The sequence below is a fragment of the Macaca thibetana genome, chromosome 4, assembly GCF_024542745.1.
Source record: "Macaca thibetana thibetana isolate TM-01 chromosome 4, ASM2454274v1, whole genome shotgun sequence".
NCBI classification, from domain to species: domain Eukaryota; kingdom Metazoa; phylum Chordata; class Mammalia; order Primates; family Cercopithecidae; genus Macaca; species Macaca thibetana.
The window spans coordinates 117142227-117164778 of NC_065581.1; the positions used below are offsets into that span (position 1 = coordinate 117142227).

A 22552-nucleotide genomic window follows, 5' to 3' on the forward strand; every position below is an offset into this window, starting at 1 on the left:
ATGAATATATGCAAATTCATGTGTGTAGAATAGCTATAAAAATAAAATAACATTCACACTTGCTTTATCTAGGGCTTTTTGTTCAAATATCTGTTTGAGAGTCATACCTCATGAGCATGTTTAGAAAATGACTCTGCACTTGATAACATGGCTGCAGTTCTTTCTTCCAGATCACCAAGTTTCTGTCCTCTTTCATCTAGTGCCAACCTGGCTCGTGCTAATTCACCGACAACTCCAGAGGCTGCCCCTTTCACACCTTCAATGCCACCAGGGCCAGGAATATGCTGTGCAAGGCTCCTTGAAGCCTTTCCCGAGGACGATTCTCCAACTGAACACATTTGATAAATGAAAGTGTAACTCAAAACATGAAAATTTTACTAATATAAAATCCTACTACATGATAGCATTAAAATGCAAATTTTGGATTGAGTGGTAATATAATTGAAATAAAATTATAAAGTGAAATACGCTTAATACATGCTTTCTTTTGTTGGTTTAATATTGGTTTAATAATTTTTAGATACTTTTTCAAACATGAAAAAACACAATGTACATTAAATACTCTATACTAGTTCATACAGCAGGACTTATGCAAAAAAGGAGCTGTTAAATATTTAATGAAACACATAATAGGTATATTGATACCAATTTATATAATGGCAAAAACTGCTCTTTTGTATGCAAAAAATGAAAGATAAAGATATTTAGCTTCAAATATACAGATTTAAATTTAAATATACAGATTTGATTATGTTTATTTACTCCACACTTCCTCTTACTTAAAAATATACTATGCTTAGGCTCAGAAGTAAAGATAATTAAATAATTTATTTAGTAGTCTATTTCAGTCTCCAAAAATTATAGGCATGCTATATTCTTTTCTTTTTCTCCATTTATCTTGTCACTTACCAAATGGATCACATTATTCCTTCAAAAGATCTTGGGATTCACTCTTTTCTTTCCTTTTGCTATCCAGATTTTTTTTAACCTAACACTTAGATCACTGTAAAAGTCTTAAATTCTTTAAAGGCTAACCCCAAGTTTCCTGGTTCCTCAGCTTACATTTCTTTCTTTCCTTTTTCTTTAAATATAACTCATATACCACATTTGCTCCTTTAAAGTGAATACATTGGTGATTTTTACTTTATTCGCAAGGCTGTGAATCACCATCACCACTAATGAATTCCAGAGCATCTCATCACTGCAAAAGAAGCTCCAGGCCTGTTAGCAGCCACTTTCCATTCCCACTCTTTGCAGTTCTTGGCAATCACTAATCTACTCTCTGTCTCTATAAATTTGCCTATTCTGAGTATTTCATTTAAATGGATTCATACAATAGGTGGCCTTTTGAGCTGGCTTCTTTCACTGAGAGTAATGTCAAAGGTTATTGATGCTGTATCATGCATCAGTACTTCATCCCTTATTATGGCTGAATAACATATCATTTTATGGATAAAGTATATTTTGCTTATTCATTCATCAGCTGATGGACATCTGGGTTGTTTCTACTTTTTGGCTATTATGAATAAAGCTACTATGAACAGTTATACAAATATTTGGGTAAATGCATGTTTTCAATTTTCTTGGGTATATGCCTAGGCATAGGATAGCTGGGTGATGTGATAACTGTATGTTTAGTTTTTTAAGGAACCATCAGAGTTTACCAAAGAGGGTGCATCATTTTACATTTTGACCAATAATATATGAGGGTTCCAATATCTCCACATTCTTGCCAACATTTGTTATTGTGAATCTTTTTGATGACATCCATCCTAGTAAGTGTGAAGTGGTATCACATTGTGGATTTGACTTGCATTTCCCTAATGACAAATGATGTTGAAGATCTTTTCATGCATTCATTTGTCATTTGTATATTTTCTTTGGATAAATATCTATTGAGGTTGATATGGTTTGGCTGTGTCCCCACCCAAATCTCATTTTGAATTGTAGCTCCCATAATCCCCATGTGTCATGGGAAAGACCCAGTGGGAGGTAACTGAATCATGGGGGCAGGTTTTCCCATGCTGTTCTCATGAGAGTAAGTCTCACAAGATCAGGTCTTATGCTTTTATAAAGGGCAGCTCCCCTGCACATGCTCTCTTGCCTGCTGCCATGTAAGATGTGCCTTTGCTCCTCCTTGGCCTTCCACCATGTTTGTGAGGCCTCACCAGCCATATGGAACTGTGAGTTTATTAAATGTCTTTTTCTTTATAAATTACTTAGTCTTGGGTATGTCTTTATTAGTAGCATCAGAATAGACTATTACACAGATCCACCTAAAAATTGATCTATTTGTCTTCTTATCATTGAGTTTTAAGAGTTCTTAATATATTCTGGACACTAGACCTAATCTGATAACAGGTATGTGATTTGCAGATAATTCATCGCATTCTTTGGATCATCTTTTCACTTTCTTGATAGTATTCTTTGAAGCACAAAGTTTTAAATTTTGATAAATTCCAATCAATATTTTTTTTCCTTTGGTTGCTTGTGATTTAGGTGTCATATCTTAGAAACCACTGCCTAATCCATGGTTATGCAAATTTATACCTGTTTTCTTCTAAGACTTACAGTTTTAGCTCTTATATTGAGATCTTTGAGCCATTTTGAGTTAATTTTTGTGTGTGGCGTGAAGCTGGGGCCCAACATCGTTTTTTTTGTTTTGTTTTTTTTTTTTTGCAGGTGACTATCTAGTTATTCCAACATCACTTATTGAAAAGACCATTCTTTGGCCACATAATTTTCTTGGCATCCTTTTAAAAAATCAATTGACCATAAATGTATGAGCTTATTTCTGGACTCTCAACTTTATTTATCTTTATGGCAGTACCACACTGTCTTGATGACTATAGCTTTGTAGTAAGTTTTGAAAATAGAATGTTTTAGTCCCTTCAGCATTTTTCTTTTTCAATATTTGTGTGTGTGTGTGTGTGTGTGTGTGTGTGGCTATTTTGAATTCTTTGAATTTTCATTTGAATTTTAAGAACAGCTTATTGCTTTCTGAAAAAAAAAGTTATGATTTTGATAGGAATTGTGCTAAATGTGTAGATCAATTTGTGGATACTGCCATCTTAACAATGTTAAGTCTTCTAATTCATGAACGTGAGATGTTGGTCCACTGACTTACATCTTGGTTTCTCAAAATGATATTTTGAAGTTTTTACTGCATATGTCTTATACTTCTTTGGTTAAATTATTTCTAACTGGTTTATCTTTTTGATACTACTATAAACGAAACTGTTAATTTCATTTATGAATTAGTCATTGCTTGTGTATAGAAATGCAATTCATTTTCTATATTGATCTTGTATCCTGCAACCTTGCTGAAACTGTTTATTAGCTATAATTATTTTTGTGTGGATTCCTTAGGATTTTCTATAGATAAGATTACATCTGCAAATAGAGACAGTTTTACTTCTTCCATTCCAATTTGCATGCCTCTTACTTGCTTTTCTTGCCCAATTTCCCTGGGTAGAGCCTCCTTTCCTATGTAAAATAGAAGTGGTAAGAGCTCTTTGAATATGCATATAAAACTTATAACTAGCTATACATTTTTGGAAGGATTTTGATTAGAACTGCATTAACTGTATATGTGTATATATACATACACACATCAGTTTTGAGATAATTAGATATACATTTTTGGAAGGATTTTGATTAGAACTGCATTAACTGTATATGTGTATATATACATACACACACCAGTTTTGAGAGCATTGGTATCTTTTATTGAATCTTCCATTCCATGAACATGGTATACTCATTCATTTGTTTGAATCTTTAACTTCTCTCAACAAAGTTTTCTAATTTTCTATTTTTCCCATGGAGATTCTGAACATGTTCTGTTAAGATTTATTTCTAAGTACTGAATTAAAAGAAACACTATGGGTGACAGGCAGAGTAATGTCTCCCTTCCCCCACAGATGGCTACATTCTAATCCCTGGAACCTGTGATTATGCCATGCAGATATGACTAAGGACCCAGACATAGAGTTCATCTTGCATTATCTAGGTGAGCCTAACCTAATCACATGGGTCCTTAAAAGCAAAGAGGTTTTTTTTTTTTTCTGTTGTGGGCAGAAAGAGATGTGGCTTTCAGAAAAATAGAGATATGCAAGGTTGTTGGCCTTGAATACTGACAATGGGACCAGAAGCCAAGGAAAGTGGATGGTCTCTAGAAGCTAAAAAAGGCAAGGAAATGCATTCTCCCCTGAAACCTCAAACAAGAAACACAGCCCTGGGAACACCCATAAGACCTGTGTTGATTTCTAACCTATGGAATTGTAAGATAATACATTTGGGTTCTTTTAAGCTAGTAATTTTGTGGTAATTTGTTATAGCAGCAACAGAAAACTAATACAAAGAGTAATTTTAAACATTTCATCTTTTATGATTGTTAATATAAATTAAATTTTATTTTTGTATATGATTACATCTAGTAAGTTTGGTAACCTCTGTTATTTCTAATAATTTAGCTATAGATTCTTTTGGTTCTTCTAAATATGTCATCATATCAATCATTTGCAAATGACTGTTTTGTTTTCTGTTTTCTATTATAGTACTTCATTTTTTCTTCCCTTTCCACACCCTCTAGGGACTTGAAAAGAATGCTGAATGTATGTGTTAATAGTGGGCATTATGTGTCATTCCTAATTTCAAAGGGAAAGTTTTTAATATTTAATATTCCTACATTAAGAGTGATATTTGCAATTTAGTTTCTAGGAGTCTCTATCAGGAATTGCTACTGAAATTTTAAATGACAAATCAACTTTGAATTCCTGGTATAAACCAAACTTGGTCTTGGTATATTATCTTCATTACATATTATTTGCTATCTTAATATTTTATTTCAAATTTTCTATCTATAAATGATTTTTGCCTTTGTTTTTTCCTTTCTAATACTATTCTGGTTTTTGGTATCAAGGTTGTGTTAGCCTCATAAAATGAGCTGATGAGTGTACCTATTTTTTCCTATCTTTTGGAAGTTTGTGTGAGAGTTAAGTTATTTTTTCCCTAAATATTTGGGAGAAGTATTAGTGAAGTCCAATTTGTACCAGAAGTTTACTTGTAGAAAGGTTTAAAATGATGGTTTCAATGTCTGATAGTTATAGTACTATTAGGGTTTTTATCTTTTTGTCCATTTTCGTTGTTGTAATTTATACAATTCCATGAAAAATAAAGTTACACATTACATTCTCTTATTTTTAACTTCAGTGTCATTTCTTTTTTTTTTTTTTTTCCTAATAGCATCTTCTTATGCATTTCTTTTTTTGTGCTCGGTTTCACAAGAGGTTTATCATTTTTATTAGACTCTCAGAGAATCAACTTCGGCTTTTGTTATGCACTGAACAGTTGTGCCCCCTCCCCACCCAGTCATATGTTGAAATCCTTCCCTAACGTAATGTCAGAATGGGACCTCTGGGAGGTAATAAGGGTACTGTCCTCATCAATGGGATTAAAGCCCTTAAAAAGAGGCCAGAGAGGTAGCTTGCTCTCTTTCCCCCAGGTGAGAATGCAGCCAGAAGGCTGTCTGCAAGCCAGGAATAGGGCCCCCAAACAACTCAATCCTGCTGGCACCTTGGTCTCAAACTTCCAACCTCCAGAGCTGTAAGAAATAAGCTTCTGTTGTTCAAAAGCCATCCAGTCTATGGTATGTTGACATAGCAGCCTTAACTAAGACAGCTTTGCTAATTTTTGTATTGCATTTTACTATTTCATTAATACCGTAATCTTTTTTATTTGGTTTATTTTGCTGTTTTTCTAACTTTTTGAGATGAATGCTGAGTTCATTTTCACGTTTTCTTTTTCAAATACTAATATGTATTTAAGATTAAAATTTTCACTCTTAATTATTACTTCAGTTACATACCAATGGTCATAAATTCATTGACACAAGGGTTATCCAAAGTATATTTCTTTGTTTTCAAACATGAGGATTTAAACTTTGTTATTGATTACAAGCATAATTGCACTGTGATCAAATTGTATACACTGAAGTTATTTTAATTCTCTGAGATTTATTAATTGATATAACTGTTTGTTATTAAATCTATATTTAGAACTTCTTACGATGATTGAGAAACTGTTTCTTCTATTAGTTATGTCAATATTTGTTTTTATATATTTTGAAGTCAAAATAGTAGGTGTATTCAAATGCCTTAATGTCTAATTTTTCTTATATTAATACAGTTATACCAGCTGATTCTTCATTTGTGTTTATGCTTTTCCATATTTTTAAATTTCAACCTTTTTGTGACCTTATGTTTTATATGTGTCCCCATAAACAATGTACATTTCTTTCTATTTAATTAATTAATTAATGTATTTTTAGAGACAGGCTCTTGCCCTGTCACTCAGGCTGGGACAACAGTAGTGTGATCACGGCTCATTATAGCCTCAAACTCCTGGGCTCAAGTGATCCTCCTGCCTCAGCTTCATGAGTAAGTGGGTCTACAGGTGCATACCACCACTAAATTTTTAAATTTTTTGTAGAGACAGGGGCTTGTTATGTTGTCCAGGCTGGTCTCAAACTCCTGGTCTCAAGCAACCCTCCCGGCTAAGCTTTCCAAAGTGCCAGGATTGCAGGTATGAGCCTCGGCACCAGCTTTCTTTTCTTTTCAAATTTAGTCTAAAAATTTTTGTCTTTTAGCTGAAACATTTATTCTGCCTACATTTACTACCATTATTTATATTTAAGTTAAACCTACCATGCTTTAGGTACTATGTTTATCCCACCTGTTTTGTATTCTCTTTTTTTGCTTTGTTTTAGAATGACTGTGATTTATCTGCTATTCATCTGGAAGTTATGTTCTATTTTTCTAAGTTTTACAGGTTATCCTATAAATTACATGCATCCTTAACTTATCAATACCAATGAACACTTTTTACAAGTTTCCCAAAAAATTCAAGAATCTCAGATCACCTTAAATCCATTTACTCTTTCTAAACTCCTTAATGTTATGACATATTTTTGGGCCATGTTGTTGTTTGTGTATGTGTGTATACATACATATGCCATACACCTTTATTTTGCAGTTTATAAAGATTATATTAATTATATTTATGCACATATCACTTTCGTTCCAAATCACTGTGTGTCTCTGACATCCCATCCAAGATTATTTTCCTTTTATCTGATGTGTACCCTTTAGAACTCCCTTTAGTGTGACGGCGAGGTTTACTTATTTGTCTAAAAATGTCTCATTCTTAAAGAATTTTTGTGTATAGAATTATGGATTAAATAGAATCAATATAATTTTCTGTCAATATACAGAGGATCATCTTACTATCTTTGGCTGTTGAGAAGTCATGTATCAGTCTCTATTTGTTAAAAAATATCTATAATTTTTCTCTAGCTACATTAAAGATTTTCTCTTGGTCTCTGGTGTACTATATTTTAATGAGATTAGCTAATTGAAAATTTTTAACAACATCACTGGAATTAATTAGGCTTCTCGAATTTGTGGATCCCTATCATGTATCAATTCTAAAAAGTTTTCTGACTTATTTCATTCATATATATATATATATATATATATTCTTCTTTGCAGTCCTATTTCCTTCTTGAGAAGGTCTAAACATATGTTAAATCTTCTCATAGCAACTTCATTTTTTAATCCTCTCCTACATGTTTTATTTTGTTTGTTTCTTTGTCCTGTATTTTGGATGATTTCTCCTAACCTATCTTTAAGTTACATAATTCTTTCTTCACTTTTGTCTAATTTGTAGTTAAGCCTATCTATTGGATTTTTAATTTTAGTTTTTGAATATTTCAGGTCTAGAATTTCATTCTGGGTTTTTTCACATCTACTGCTATTGACTTTTACAGTTTTCAGTTACCTGAAACAATGTTCAGGCATGATATTTATCCTCTTAAACACAATAACTACGAATAATTATTTTATAGTCTGTGTCTGAAAATTCCAACATGTGAAGTGCCTATCCTTCTGCCTTTTCTGTTTTATTAATCATGCTGTTGACTCCTAGTGTTCCTGGTTATCTGTGACTGGTTTCTGGTCATCTATGTTCCTGGTTATCTATGACTACATACTTGAAAAATTATTTGCAGAGATAATTCGAGGACTCGGAATACACTGTATTCTTTTTGAGATCATTTTTTTCATTTGCTTCTGCCAGGAGCTAGGGACTCTAGCAGTCTGGAAAAATCTTAATTAACAATTAACACTGAAGATGTCACAGGCCACCCAGATATTTGAAGCTGAGCTTAAAGTCATGTGTGTGTACGTGGCAGGTGGACGTGGGCAGTTTATTCGCAGTTCACCCTTACTCTCATAGTCCTTTGGTGTCTTTGCAAATAGCAGGAGTTATTTCAGGGTCCCTACTCTTGCCAGGCTGGGGAGCCCATCTTGCTAGCCCTAGCACAGCTTAGTACCTCAGCCTCATTAGCAAAGCACTGCAGAGTCAAAGTGCCCCAAGTTGCCAGGCTCTCTGCTCTGGGCTTCTTTCCCCATGGATACTGTTCTTGAAAATTCCTTACTGTACGATTACTTCCTTGATGTTTTTAACAAATTTTAGAAATACGTTTTCTAAGTCTTATATAACTTTATAAATTTTCCTCAGTAAGAATTTTATTCCAAATTATCAGTCCCCACTGACTTAAGCAGTCTTCATTTTTAAAGCTGAAATAAAACTATAGAGCAATCTTCTGGGTAAGTTAAAAAAAAATTCATTGCACTGCTACTTACTGCTATTTAATGTTACAGTTTTTCTAATTAGTCAAACAAACATGAAACAACAATTCTAAATATTTTAGCAAAAAAGAAAAAAACTCAAAGGATAGATAATAGCTGCCGTTTATAAGAAAGGTCAAGCATTCACTGATTCATTAGTTCATTCAAGGACAAACTGTTTACTTGTATCAACTACGTGGAAGGTACTAAATGACCCAGAAGGTTTCTTTTATTACGAAGGTTAAATGAACTAGAATAGTTTTTAGAGGTTTTGAAAGATAGATTAAATGTTAAAGTAAAAACTTTTCAAAGTTAAGGTTATCAGTTAAAGAAAATCATAGCATTAAAACAACATCGCATTTAATGAAAATAAAGTAAGTACTTTCTAAATTATTTACTTAAAGTTGTGAATATTACTTTTTAGTATCGGAAGTTGTTCTGATTTTGGTTCCTTGAGTAAAATATTTCCCTGATTTGGGATAGAATAACAGAAAATAATTTTATGTATTTTGTTAAAACGTGGAAATAGTAATTGTGACAAAGAGAAAAAAGTGCACATAATTTACAGGTATAAAAAATTCGTATGGCTTGTTTCTGTTTTATAGATATATTATCCGAATTAAATAAATCAACTTACATAATTCTTCTCTGTCAAGAGACTGTGCACCACCTCCAAATAAGCCTTTAAAGAATCCCCTGTTTGGTGCTTCAGGTGTTTCTACAGGAGTGAAGAGTTCACCCAACATTTCCTTTAAAATTAAAACAAATTGTAACTGTTAAAATTTCAGGGAATCTGAACTATAATTAACAAAAGTATCACTGTAAACTCTTTTAACTTAAGCTTAGAACATTACCTGTTGAGATTCACTATTAATGAGCACACGTCCTATGATCGGATACAGAACATGCTGATTTATTCCAACACCAAGTTTCTAAAACTAAAATATGACTTATTTGCTGCTTGCCCCTTTCACTAGATCACTTTCTTTGTTTGCATTTGAGGCAAACAGTATTTTTGCTTAAGAGTGTCAGGAGATTCTAATCTTTAAGATGACATTTTCATATAACTCGTATGAATTGATAATAGGATTAATAATTACATTAGAAAGACTTTTTTTTTTTTGAGACAGTCTCACTCTGTCACTCAGGCTGGAGTGCAGTGGAACGATCTTGGCTCACTTGCAGCTTCTGCCTCTGGGGTTCAAGTGATTCTTGTGCCTCAGCCATTGAGTAGCTGGGATTGCAGGCACACGCCACCATGCCTTGGTAATTATTGTATTTTGTAGAGTCAGGTTTTGCGCCATGTTGGCCAGGCTGGTCTTGAACTCCTGGCCTCAAGTGATCCACTCGCCTTGGCCTCTCAAAGTGCTGTACAAGCGTGAGCCAACATGCCCCGCCAGAAAGACTTTTTAATAGCAAGTATAAAAGTCCAGTGTAATAATGATGATATATAGTTTTGGAATTATAACCTTTAGCTGAGTCAGAAAATTTGTAATTTAGACACCAACTTTTTCTCTCATAAACACATGCTAGGAAGAGAATTATGCCAACATACACCTGAAATTTCAGAAATCTGGCAGAGAGATGGGAACTCTTCCTTGTACGTCATCAGATTTTTCTGAAATTACTGTCACTATTTTTCAGAGCACAGAAATGGTAAAAGTCAGAAGAAAAGTAAGATTGCTGACATGTTACCGGTTTTGTTGACAATACATAAAGAGGAAAGAAGATTTTTCTAAGAAAAGGATGGTAGCGGCAGGGTGCGGTGGCTCACACATGTAATCCCAGCACGTTGGGAGGCCGAGGTGGGCGGATCACAAGGTCAGGAGTTCGAGACCAGCCTGACCAACATGGTGAAAGACTGTCTCTACTAAGCATACAAAAATAAGTAGGGTGTGGCAGCGTGTGTCTGTAATCCCAGCTACTTAGGAGGCTGAGGCAGGAGAATCGCTTGAACCTGGGAGGCGGAGGTTGCAGTGTGCCAAGATTGCGCCACTGCACTCCAGCATGGGCAGAAAAGGATGGTAGCAACATTTATATAGGAGTTCTGCTATACTCTGGTATTATTACATCATTATAGTTGGAATAAAAGTATGTATTTTTCATGGTTTTTTCCTTAGGGCTGGGCTAAGAAGGCTGGTAAAGGATGTTTAGGTTTTCTTTTAGACATATCCATATTAATGTTATCCCTCCACCCAGATTGCAAATGGGAGGAGATAACTATTAACACTACACAACAGTTTTATTTATAAGGCTGAAGTGGACTGAAGTCCTCACGTTTTTATTTTCTTTCCTCTGGATTTCTATAAAGTGTAGTAAACCTAGAATAAAACACTTTCTGAATTCAATAAATCAAACTTGTTAAAACCCACTATAGAATATACTGATATCTATTATTATATTGAAATTTATATTAAAACTCTATAACAAAGGAAATTTTAGGCATATTTTAAATCTTTTAAAAACTATATTTCACAGATTCTAATTTAAACTATATGTATTAAATCGTTATAATGCAAAAAAAATCAATAACAGCAACATAGCTATCATTTGGGTGTCTCATGCTTAATCAAAAGAAGAATATGACATAAAAACAGTGATAGTTTAAAGGCATGCTTTTAAAAAAATTTTACCTCATTTTAGAATTATGGTTTGTACTTCTTATTTGGTGTTTAATGAGCTTACAATTTTACAAAGGTAAAGTAAGAAATATAAAAACACTAGATTAAACTCATTATATTCTCTGAAGTAGAATGATTACAAACTTTGGAACCAGATGGATGTGGATTTGATTCTCAATTTCTGCCTTTTACTAGCAGAAGACTCTTAGTCAAATTAGTCTGTCAAAGAAATGGCTTCTTCAACTTTAAAAGGGGGAGATAATGATAACTGCCTCTCAGGAATATTATTAGCATTAAAGATAATGAGCATATAAAGTGCCAGGAGTAGACATCAATAGTATATGTACAGAAGTAGAAAGATCACATAGAGATGAAACCAATTAGAAAATACCCAAGTCATTTATCCACAGGTTAATATTATGAACAGACATCTTTAAAGGGAGTTGAAAATTCAGTGTTTCTTAGAGTCTAGATTATCTGCAGTCTTAGTATAAAGGTTTTGGGAAGTACATAAAATAATATGTATAGGTATTTTTTTCACTTCTATTTAAATAAGGATTTTGATTATAAGTAAATCTACTATTCAGAATGATTCATGTTAATGCTAGTAAATGTTGGTGAAATCTAAAACAGATTTGTAATTTCTGTGATCTTGCTACATCTATTCACAGTAGACAGGATTTCTGAAACAAGACATTGGACTTAATTACTCTTCTAAAATATAAATATTCAGAAATAAATATACTTGTCCGATTTTAGACTCTTGCATATCATTTGTTTTGCATGTGAGCTAACAAGGTTAGAATGGTATTATTTAGGACTAATTTCATGAATGGGTCAATGTATGGGCTTTCGTTATCCACACATTGAATGCCACTACAAAGTCCTGTATAGTGCATCAAATAATCACTGATTTTAATCATTTTAAGAAAACTTTATATTGTAAGAGTATTGAGTCTGAAAAAATAAATATCTCCAGGATAAGCACACAGCAATAAACTTCATACTGAACCTACACAATATATATGAGAAGCTAAGCAGTTCAACTGACATCAGTTGTTTACAGTGATTACTTGGGGTTTTGTTAATAAATTATAATCCTGAGGTGCTTACCAAAGTAAAGTTACTTACTTAGTTGCTTTAAACTGAATTAATTGGTATGTTCCAACTCTATGATTACAGTAAATTTTGGTTAGGGTTCACAAATGAATATAAATAGTCCATTTGAAAAAAATAGTTTATTGTAAATTATCTTTGTGTTTTTCACTATGGTATAGTTAAAAATAATGCTGTAAAAAGAATTTAAGTATTTCAATCTATAAACATACCATTGACTAATTGCCCGTCAAAGACAATTAAAAGTCCTGAATCCATAATCTTTTAAACAGCTTTACTGAAGTATAATTGACATACAAAAACTGGCAGATATTGGACATGTACAATTTGGTGAGTTTCGATATATGCATATATGCATGAAACCACCACCACAATCAACACTGTGAATATATCCATCACTCCCAGGTTTTCTTCTGCTCCTTTGTAAGACCTTCTCTAATTCCTTCTTTACCCCCCATATCCAAGTTACTGCTGATCTGCTTTCTATCACTATTATTTCTTGAGTTTTTATATAAATAGAACAACATGTACTCTTTTTCTTGGCTCCTTTCATTAAGCATAATTATTCTGAGATTCATTGACGCTGCTGATTGTATCGTTCACTCCTTTGTATTGCTGACTAGAATTCTACTGTACGATAAAATGCAATTTGTTTTTCCATTCATCTGTTGAGGACATTTGGGTGGTTTCCAGTTTTTGGCTATTACAAATAAAGCGGTTATGAATATACATTTCCTTTTAATAATAATAAAAAAAACTATGAATAAAATGGCTGGGTCCTTGGCTCATGAATGTTAACTTTAAAAAAAAACCTCCTAAACTGTTTTCCAAAGTGGTTACACTTTTTTATGTTCCCATCAGCATTGTATGGAGTTCTAGATCGTCTATATCCTTGCCAAAACTTGGCATGGTATTCTTTTTAATCTCAACCACTCTCATAGGTGTTTAATGGTATCTCACTGTGGTTTTAATGTGCAGTTCTCTAATGATAAATAATGTTGAGCATTATTTTCATGGTGAGCTTTCTTTTTGAATATTCTGGCTATGTTTTTATTGAGTTGTTTCTCATCCTTCTTCTGAGTTTTAAGGGTCATTCACATATTTTAAAGACAAGTCCTTTATTAGATATATGTTTTGCCCAGATTTTCTTCCCATCTATAAGCTGTCTTTTCATTTTCAAAAGCGTCTTTTGAAGAGCAGAAAGTTGAAGTTTTGTTGAAGTTATCAATTTGTTCTTTTATGGATGGTGCTTTTGGTGTCACAGCTAAGAAATCTTTTCCTAAAATAAGGTCAGAGATGTTTTCTCACATCTCTTTCTAGAAGTCTTGTAATTTTGGGGTTTCCATGTAGGTCCATAATACATTTTCAATAAATTTTGGTTTATGGTGTGAAGAGTGGATCAAAGCTTATTTTTTTTGCATTTTAATATCCAATAGTTCCAGCATTACTTGTTGAAAGGGCAATTCTTTCTCCACTGCATTGCCTTGTGCCTTCTTTAAAAAAATCAGTTGTCCATGTATATGTTTATTTCTGGATATTCTATTCTGATCCATTCATCTTGATGCCAAAAATACCATTCTCTACTGATTACTGCAGCTTTATAATAATTATTGAAATAAGGTTGTGTTAGGCCTTCCATTTTTTTCAGAGCTGTTTGGTGTATTTTAGTTCTCTTGCATTTATGTATGAATTTTAGGATAAACTTGTCAATTCCTACAAAAATTTCTAAAAAAATTTTTTAATTTTAAAAAATTTCTTTTATTAATATTTTATAGTTTTTCAGTGTAGAGATCTTTCATTTTCTGTTAGATTTATCCCAAAGTATTTCATAGTTTTGCTATTATAGATGGTATGGTTTTTAAAATATCAATTTCCAAATGTTCACTACTAACATATAGAAATAAAATTATTTTTATATATTTATCTCATATCCTACACCCTTGCTAAACATACTGAGTAATTCTAGTAACCTTTATGGTAGATTTTATTAGATTTCCTATACTGATGATCATGTCATTGTGAATAAAGACAGTCCTTTTCCTTTTCTTTTCCTTGCCTGAGTGCACCGGTTAAAACCTTAATTACAATACTGAATGTAAGTGGTGAGAGTGAACATTCTTCTGTAATTGCTGATTTCAGGAAGAAAGAATTAGTATTTCATTCACTAATATTATTTGAGATGTGGGTTTTTCTTACATGTTAAGTTTTCTTCTATTCCTTGTTTGTAGAGATTTTTAAAAATCAGGAATATTTGTTAGATTTTGCCACCTGCTCTTTTTCTTTTTTTAAGCTTTTTAATAAGATGGATCACAGTGACTGATTTTCAAATGTTAGGTCAATCCTACTTTCCCGGGATAGGTCTCACCTGGTCATAATGTATTATCCCTTTGATATATTGCTAAATTCAATTTGCAAAACTTTTTTTTTTTTTTTTTTTTTTACAAATTTTGCTTTTATATTTGTGAGAGATATTGGTTTATACGTAGTTTTCTTTTCTTATAATGACTTGGTCTAATTTTGGTATCAGGTTAATGCTTCCTTTATAGAATAAGCTGGGAAGCAATCCTAATTCCATTTTTGAAAAAGTTTGTGAACTGATATTATTTCTTCCTGAAACGTTGATAGAGCTCATCATTGAAGCCATCTAGGCCTGGTAATTTCTTGGTCCAAGGTTTCTAACCTCAATTTCAATTTATTTAATAGATACAGGACTATTTCGGTTATCTATTTTTTCTTCAGTGAGGCTTGGTAATTTGTCTTTCAAGAAATTTCATCTAAGGTTTTGAATATTTTTGGCATAAACTTGTTAATAATATTTCCTTTTTATCTATTTCATATCTACAGAATATATAGTAATGAGACTTCTCTTATTACTGATATTAATAATTTGTAACTTCTTTCTTCCTATGGCTTGAGATTAATTTTATTGGTTTTGGTTTCATTGATGTTTTTGGTTTCATTGATATTTTTCTATTGTTTCTTTGTTTTCCACTTGAATGTTTATTTTTTGTTTTCTTGTGTTTACTTTGTGTTTAATTTGCTTTTCTCAGTTTTTTAAAGTGAAAGTTGACATCATTGCATTGAGACTTCCTTCTTTTCTAATAGAGGTGTTTTAGTGCTGTAAGTTTGCCAAGTTCAAACACTGTTATTTTTCTGTCGTTAGGCTTTCAAGTTCACGTCTTTTCTTCTGCAATGTGAAATCTGCTGTTAATGCCATTTAGCATATTTTTCACCTCAAATACTATAGTTTCTCATCTTTAGAAGTTGATTTTATTTTTGTATCTTTCATGTTTCTAACTTTTTGAACATACGGAATGCAGTTATAACTGTTTTAATCTCCTTCTGTGTGCCAATTCTGGTATGCATGTCAGTTCTGGTTTGGTTTCTGTTGATTGTTCTCCTCGTGATGGGTCATGGTTTTCTGTCTCTTTGCATGCCTGGTAACTCACTGGATACCAGACGTTGCGATTTTTACCTCATTGTGTGCTAAATAGTTTTTACTTCCTTTAAGTTTTCTTGAATTTCATTCTGACAGAAAACATTTTCATCCTTTTGAGTGTAGCTTTTGCGATTTGTTAGGCATGTCTGGAGTAGTGGCTGATAATGGACCATCCAAGGATATAAGGTCCGAATTTCTGGACCGACAAATATTGCCTGGCAAGGAAAAGGAGTCTATGCAGATGTGATTAAGTATCTTGCTCTGGGGAAATTATTCTGGACTACTGAATGGGTTATAATCCAATTACAAGTGTCTTTTTAAGAGACAGAGGGAGAGAAAGATTTGAAACACAGAAGAGGAGGTAATGCAGCCATAAAGGCAGAGATTCCAGTGATGTGGCCCAATGTCAAGGAACACCGCAGCTGCTAGAAACAAGGAGGGGCAATAAAAAATTATCTTCTAGAGCCTCTGGAGGGAGTAAGACCCTACTAGCACATTGATTTTGCCTCAGTAAAACTGATTTTGGACTTCTGGCTTCTACAAGTATGAGCAAGTAATTTTCTACTGGTTTTAGCCACCAAGTTTGTGGCCTCAGGAAACTAATATCCACACAAATTGTGGGTTTCTCCAGTCTGGTTGTTGGGAACAAGCACGTTCCTGGAACGGTTTCTACAAATCCTCTATTCCTTTCAGATGGTTCTTTTTCTGCTCTGAAAGCTTAGTCACATGTACGTGCTGAATAGCACGTATGGTATATTCAGGGGGACTCTGCACATCTCCAGGGTTCTTTCTCTTTGTAGCTCTTTTCTCTCGAATTTACCTGGTGTCCCCAAACTCTTATTCCTGACTCTTCAACTCGGGAAGTCTGCCAGGCTTTAACTCAGTACCTTCGCCCTGTGCCATGCTCTGAAAACTCTATTAAAGCATTAAAGCTGGGACACCTTCTTTGTTTCCTATGTCAGAAATTACTTTCCTTCATTGCCTGATGCCCAGTAATTTGAAAACCATTGTTTCATGAGTTCTGTCTGGTTTTTTTTAGGTTGTTTCAGGAAGGAGGGTTAATCTGGTTCCTATTATTCCATCTTGGCTGGAAACTCCATAAATGTTTGTAGCCATCTTCTTTATTTTTGGCTAAAGTTAAAGGAATGCACAATGTAAAAGGGTACTCAGGGAACCAAGGTATAGTGTTTATCAAGTTCATCATAGTCTTCAACAGGTTTTTACCAAGGCATTATTTCTGGCTACTAAAAATACAGAGGTAAACAACATGTCAATATTGCCCAAAGAAAACATTTTATCACAAATCCCTTTAAGATAGTCCATTTTTTGTTTATCTCTGTATCATGAAGGCACACAGCAGATAGTTTAAAATACAGTTTACTACTAAAAGACTATTTCATTTAAACATAAATAAGTAAACTATGGCTGCTATTAATTTAAGAATAATTAAAGAAAACACCAACTAAAGGATAGAATAAATTGATCCCAGAAAAGTGATGAAGTTTAGATTTTTGAGTACTTGAATTAGGACCACATTTCAGATGGAAATGAATTAATATTCAATTGTCCATATTATTTCTTAACATAACATTTTGCTAGTGAAAGGAAATGCTAAAAGGAAAATTTTAAGGTTTATCCTTCCAACAGAAAACAAAATTTTACTTCAGAAACTTAGGAATCTTTGAAAAATAACTTTCACTCAAACATAAATGGGAATTTAAATCTAAAATGTCAGATATATAATTTTGTTTTACTCTCAAAGTTTACAATATTACTCAGGACTAGGTTTCCAGTACAGTATAGCTTACTGAAATAATAACACAATGAGGACAACACCTGACATTATTAAGCACCGTTTGTACCGGGGCACTATGCTAAGCACAGTACATGCACTGCCTCCTTTAATCCCTGTAATATCCCCACAGACACCACTTCTCTGCTAATTTTAAAGATGATGCTTAGAGTCATTAAGTAACTTTTCTATGATTACAAAATTGTATAGTTAGCATGATGGACTTGAATTCAGCCTTCTTGACTCTAAAGCCCATGTTCTAAAAATAATAAGCCACAAATTCAAATTTGCAAATGTGTAAAATAGGGCTAACTGCAAAAACTTTCATTATAAAGTTCCTCTAGATAGTACTTTCCTCTAAATATTAAATATCAATCAATATTTCAGCTCAATATTTCCAGAGCTCTTTTACTTTAGAAGGTAAAGCTAAATTGATCATTTCGAATATACACAGAAGCATATACAGCACTCAAATACTTTAAAAACGACACAATTCTGTATATAAAGAATTTGTATATAGTCTCTCAAAAACAGATCAACCAAAATACTAGAGGAAAACTACCAAATAACAATTTTTTCTTCTGTGTAAATATCCTTGTGAATAGAGAGTATAGGAGATGAGATTACAAAATTTGCCCTAAAATAGACTCATTTATTTTCACATTAACACACTTCTTTAAAAAGGGCTGTGTGTGTGTATAATAGATATTTATTCTATGTAGAGAGTAGGTATAAAATGTATGCAGCAGTTCATATTCCTCTGCCATCACTGGAAAGACAGATATGGAATAGTAAGATGAAGCTGCTTATAGCAGATGTCTGAAGAAGACACTTTTAATCATGGGAGTCTCAAAGCATGTGCTCTGAAAGTCTAATTCAACAGTCTGGATTTTCCCAAGCAGGCTCACTTGTATACTTCCATGAGAATAAGGAGCAGACAGTACACGGGCCCTCAGAGAATACTTTACCTCTGAATAAATTATAGTTAATATTTTTATTAATTACCTGAAGATTTTCACAGGTCTCTTGACTATAAGTCAGTCTCTGGATTTCTGTAGGTGAAACAAGGTATAATGCCTGTCCATTGTTGGTAAAGCAGAACGTTCTGGCTATCCGCATATTGGTAAGGGGCAAGTAATACACATCCAATAGAGGTCTTAAACTTGGCAAACTTGAGAAAAAAATTAAAAACTTGTTAATAATAAGGTAGATTTTAGTCTTGAACACACTATCCTTGTTAAAAATGGCAGAGACTTCATAATTCTTATGATTTAGCTTGTATACTTGAGTGGGAGATAAAAAAATGGCTTATACTCCTCATATACTTGTTCACTATTAACAGAATAAAAATAAATTCTCAGAGTATAAGACTATACACACAAAAAAAGCACTTCTTTTAAACAATTCTGTAGTATAGTTTGAGGGAGGAAATGCTATATCTGCATTTAAAAAAATATCTAACTCTTACCTAAAAGTCATTATATGTCCATTGGCACAGAAACAAGCAAGGCAGATACTGTTACTCAATGCTACAATATCTCCACGAAGCACAAATGAGGTCTCTGTAATATTTTGCTTATAAGCACAGTTCTGGGTTGGCAGTGAGATTACTTTTGCTTGCTTTTCAGAACATATCACTGCATACTGGTTTTCACTAATTTCCTGAGAAGAGGAGGGGGATACTGAGACAGGCCGCCGTTTTTTCAATTTCTCCTTTTCATCTTTTTCTTCAGGAACATTGTGTTCTCTCCAGGGTTCATATGCAGGTGGTATTAAGCAGCCTGTGGTATCCAGAAATGCCATTCTCAAGATTGCACCTTTTAACCTCAATATAGTACCTAAAATACAGAAGTCTAGTAAATAACTGAAATATTTTAATCAACAGAGTAAACACATTTATTCTAACTTTGACATATATAGTAGATACTCAAATATATGCTGAATGCATATTGAACTGAACACTGACTCATCGACAGAATTCAGACTTTAAGCATGATGTTTATGAGTCTGGAAAAAGATGTCAACTTACATGCTCCAAACAGATAAATGCCACTAATGATCACTCACAATTTAATTACATATGATAAATTTGGCAAACACGTATCTGATCTTCAAATGAATAAACAAACGACATGCTGGAGTATTTGGAACTATTTTCTCTTATACCCAGCAAGTGCACTACCAGTCAGCAAGAGAGCAAGTGGACAGCACCTGGAGCAGTCAGCGTGGGGCCACATGTGGCTGCAGAGCACTGCGAATGCACCTTGTCCAAAGTGTGCGAACAACTGCAGTGCATGGTGAGAGTCAAGCACGTGCCCCATCTGAAGACTTTAGCACTCCAAAAAGTTCAACGTAAAATACCTCAATCACTTTTAATAATTACAGGCTAAAATGATAATATTTGGGACACAGTGGGCTAAATAAAATGTTATTAAAATTAATTTCACCCGGTTTTTACTTTTTTAATGTGACTGCTAGAACATTTAAAATTATGTGGCTTTGTATTGCTTTTCTAATAGACAGTACTGATCTAGATGACCAATGAAAAAAAAACTACACATTTCTAACCATTACCTCTAAAATAATAATTCCTCTTAAATGATTTACAACAACTGTCAGATATACTTAAGGCATTATTTTGGTCAGTTTATCATCTTAATGTAGGGGCTACATTTTTTGACTTGCTTCTATTAATGGTACCCTTTCCCCCTATATCCTTGATAATGTACAAATATGCTTTATGCTCACTTCTGAGTAAACTAAGTGATAACATTAATAGAATGGAAGGGAGGGTAGATAACTGAGCATTCAGTTCTTAAAGATTTTTCATATTTTGTTTTAAATTTATATAAGGTTTTATAGTTTGCAATATTTTTTCCATATATTATTTTCTTTTATTTCTAAGCAAAAGAGTTCCTGATGTTCTCTCAAAACTTTTTAGAAGAAAAAATATTCTTTCCTTTCCTCTTTGCATTTACGATTTATCAATAGTAAGGATGCAGAATACAATGGAGCACATATTTCAATTTGAATTTCAGATAAACAATGAATACTTTTTAGTATAAGTATGTCCCAAATGTCATATATCTGTCCAATTCTAAATGCGACACACTTATATTAAAGTATTTGTTATATAAAGTAAAATTTGACTGGGCATCCTATAATTTTTATTTGCTAAATCTAGTAACCCTACTCTACATCCAAGTTTGGCGAGCAGATAATTTAATTATTTTAAGCAGCTTGGTAGAAAACTTCGAAACACAAGACAGTTATAATCTTATAGTTCCAATTATTATTTATCTCAAAACATATTTAAAGCTAGTTTTTCTTTCAAGATCTCTTATTTTTTATTCTGGTCCACCCAAAGAGTCCTTCAGCCTCTCAAGTTTTGATGAAGTCAGCTGAATTATCCATTCTAATTTGAGAACTGTTTATAGCACATATATTGTTCTAATATGTGGATTTTTTTTTAAAAAACTGGCCTAAAATATCGTTAAATGTATGCTTATCCTACAGTTGATGGGACTTTAGCACGTTTCCCAGTAGAGTAGTGGTTAACTGTTGACTCCTCCTCTTGAAGAAAAGAAAAAATAATAGTCAAAGTAGAGACCACTTTAGGCTCTTAAGCACAGAAATCCATCAGCTTGAAAACACCTCTCTCTTCTCACAGCCCCAGTACAGCTGACATCAGTGTCACTGGTGTATCTTTAAATAGGCATCTTATTAAAAACAAACCTCAAAGATCCCATCATCGAGAAGAAACTAAGTTGCCTTCTTACATATGAAAGTTATTTTTGAATTCACTTTATAGCTAATTTGATTTATTGCAAGTTGGAAAGTATATTAAATACTTTTTGTGTAGTTAACAGTAAATTATCTATAATCCTGCTCACTCATTTTCATTTATTGGAAACATTTTCTTCTTATTACAAATTGGTGTATGTTTGCTGTAGAAAATTTAGAAACTACAAATCAGTAAAAAAGTGAAAATAAAAATGACCCCAAATCCTACTTACCAGTGATAACTCCTGTTAACATTTTGATTTTCAACTTTCCAGTTTATTTTATTCCTATACGCATATTTGTTTACTAATAAGAACTGAGATTAGTAAGAATATCATTATGTAACTTGTCTTCTTTAATCTAACAACTTGATATGCAGTATATACTCAAGCATTTATAGAGCAAAATGAATAAATCAAACTGATTATTTAATGTAAAGATGGCTCAGAAATATAATCATAAATGCAGTTTAACTTCTAAATTCCAAAAACTGTAAAAGTCAGCACCAACAAGAGACAGATTTATTAGCAAAATCATGGTTGTTTCCATCTGGATGAGCATAAATGAGTAGTAACAGAAATCAGAATTCTCAGTTATCTCCTGACCTAACAGACTCCACAAACATTTGACAAAATCCAATCTCATTTTCAATATATGAAGTCTAGTACTATTTTTTAAAATTTGCTCTCAAGTCACCTTTTCCTAACACTTCAAAGTAGAAAAATAATCTCAGGTTTCACACTTGGAGATAAAAAATAACCATGTGTAGAATGTTTAAAAATGTACTTTTCTGTTTTTCTCCTAAATTTACAGTATTCTTTTGATTGTGGTATTTGCTTGAGGTATTAGGAATGCATTACTGTAACCTTTAAAACAATTTTCTTCCATAGTAATTATTTTACACATGATCTTAAAGTTTAAAAAAATGGCAAAACTTGAATGGCTGTATAAACAAACAACATTCTGAAATCTTGTTCTATGTATTCTTTCATTAAAACATAAGGCCATCACTGATTTACTTTACATTTTATAATTCTTAGATCAATTCAAGAATGAAAAACAAAGGCTTCTATCATAGTAAATCACACCTGTAATGTAACTGTAAGTGTAG

The 22552-nt window shown here is 32.9% G+C and overlaps 1 protein-coding gene across 4 annotated transcripts in view; it reads right to left on the reverse strand.

Annotated features, from left to right (window-relative positions):
- The window catches only part of STXBP5 (syntaxin binding protein 5), a 191881-nt gene that overhangs the window by 7686 nt on the left and 161643 nt on the right, over window positions 1-22552 (reverse strand). For all 4 annotated transcript variants that reach the window (XR_007724950.1, XM_050787300.1, XM_050787299.1 and 1 more), the window contains 4 exons: window positions 19127-19496; window positions 18664-18829; window positions 9328-9439; window positions 108-328 (listed from right to left, as the gene is read on the reverse strand). Coding sequence is in view for 3 of the 4 variants with exons in the window: in XM_050787300.1 (XP_050643257.1) it covers window positions 108-328; window positions 9328-9439; window positions 18664-18829; window positions 19127-19496 (869 nt within the window). In the remaining variant the exon portion in view is untranslated. The remainder of the gene's footprint in view (window positions 1-107; window positions 329-9327; window positions 9440-18663; window positions 18830-19126; window positions 19497-22552) is intronic.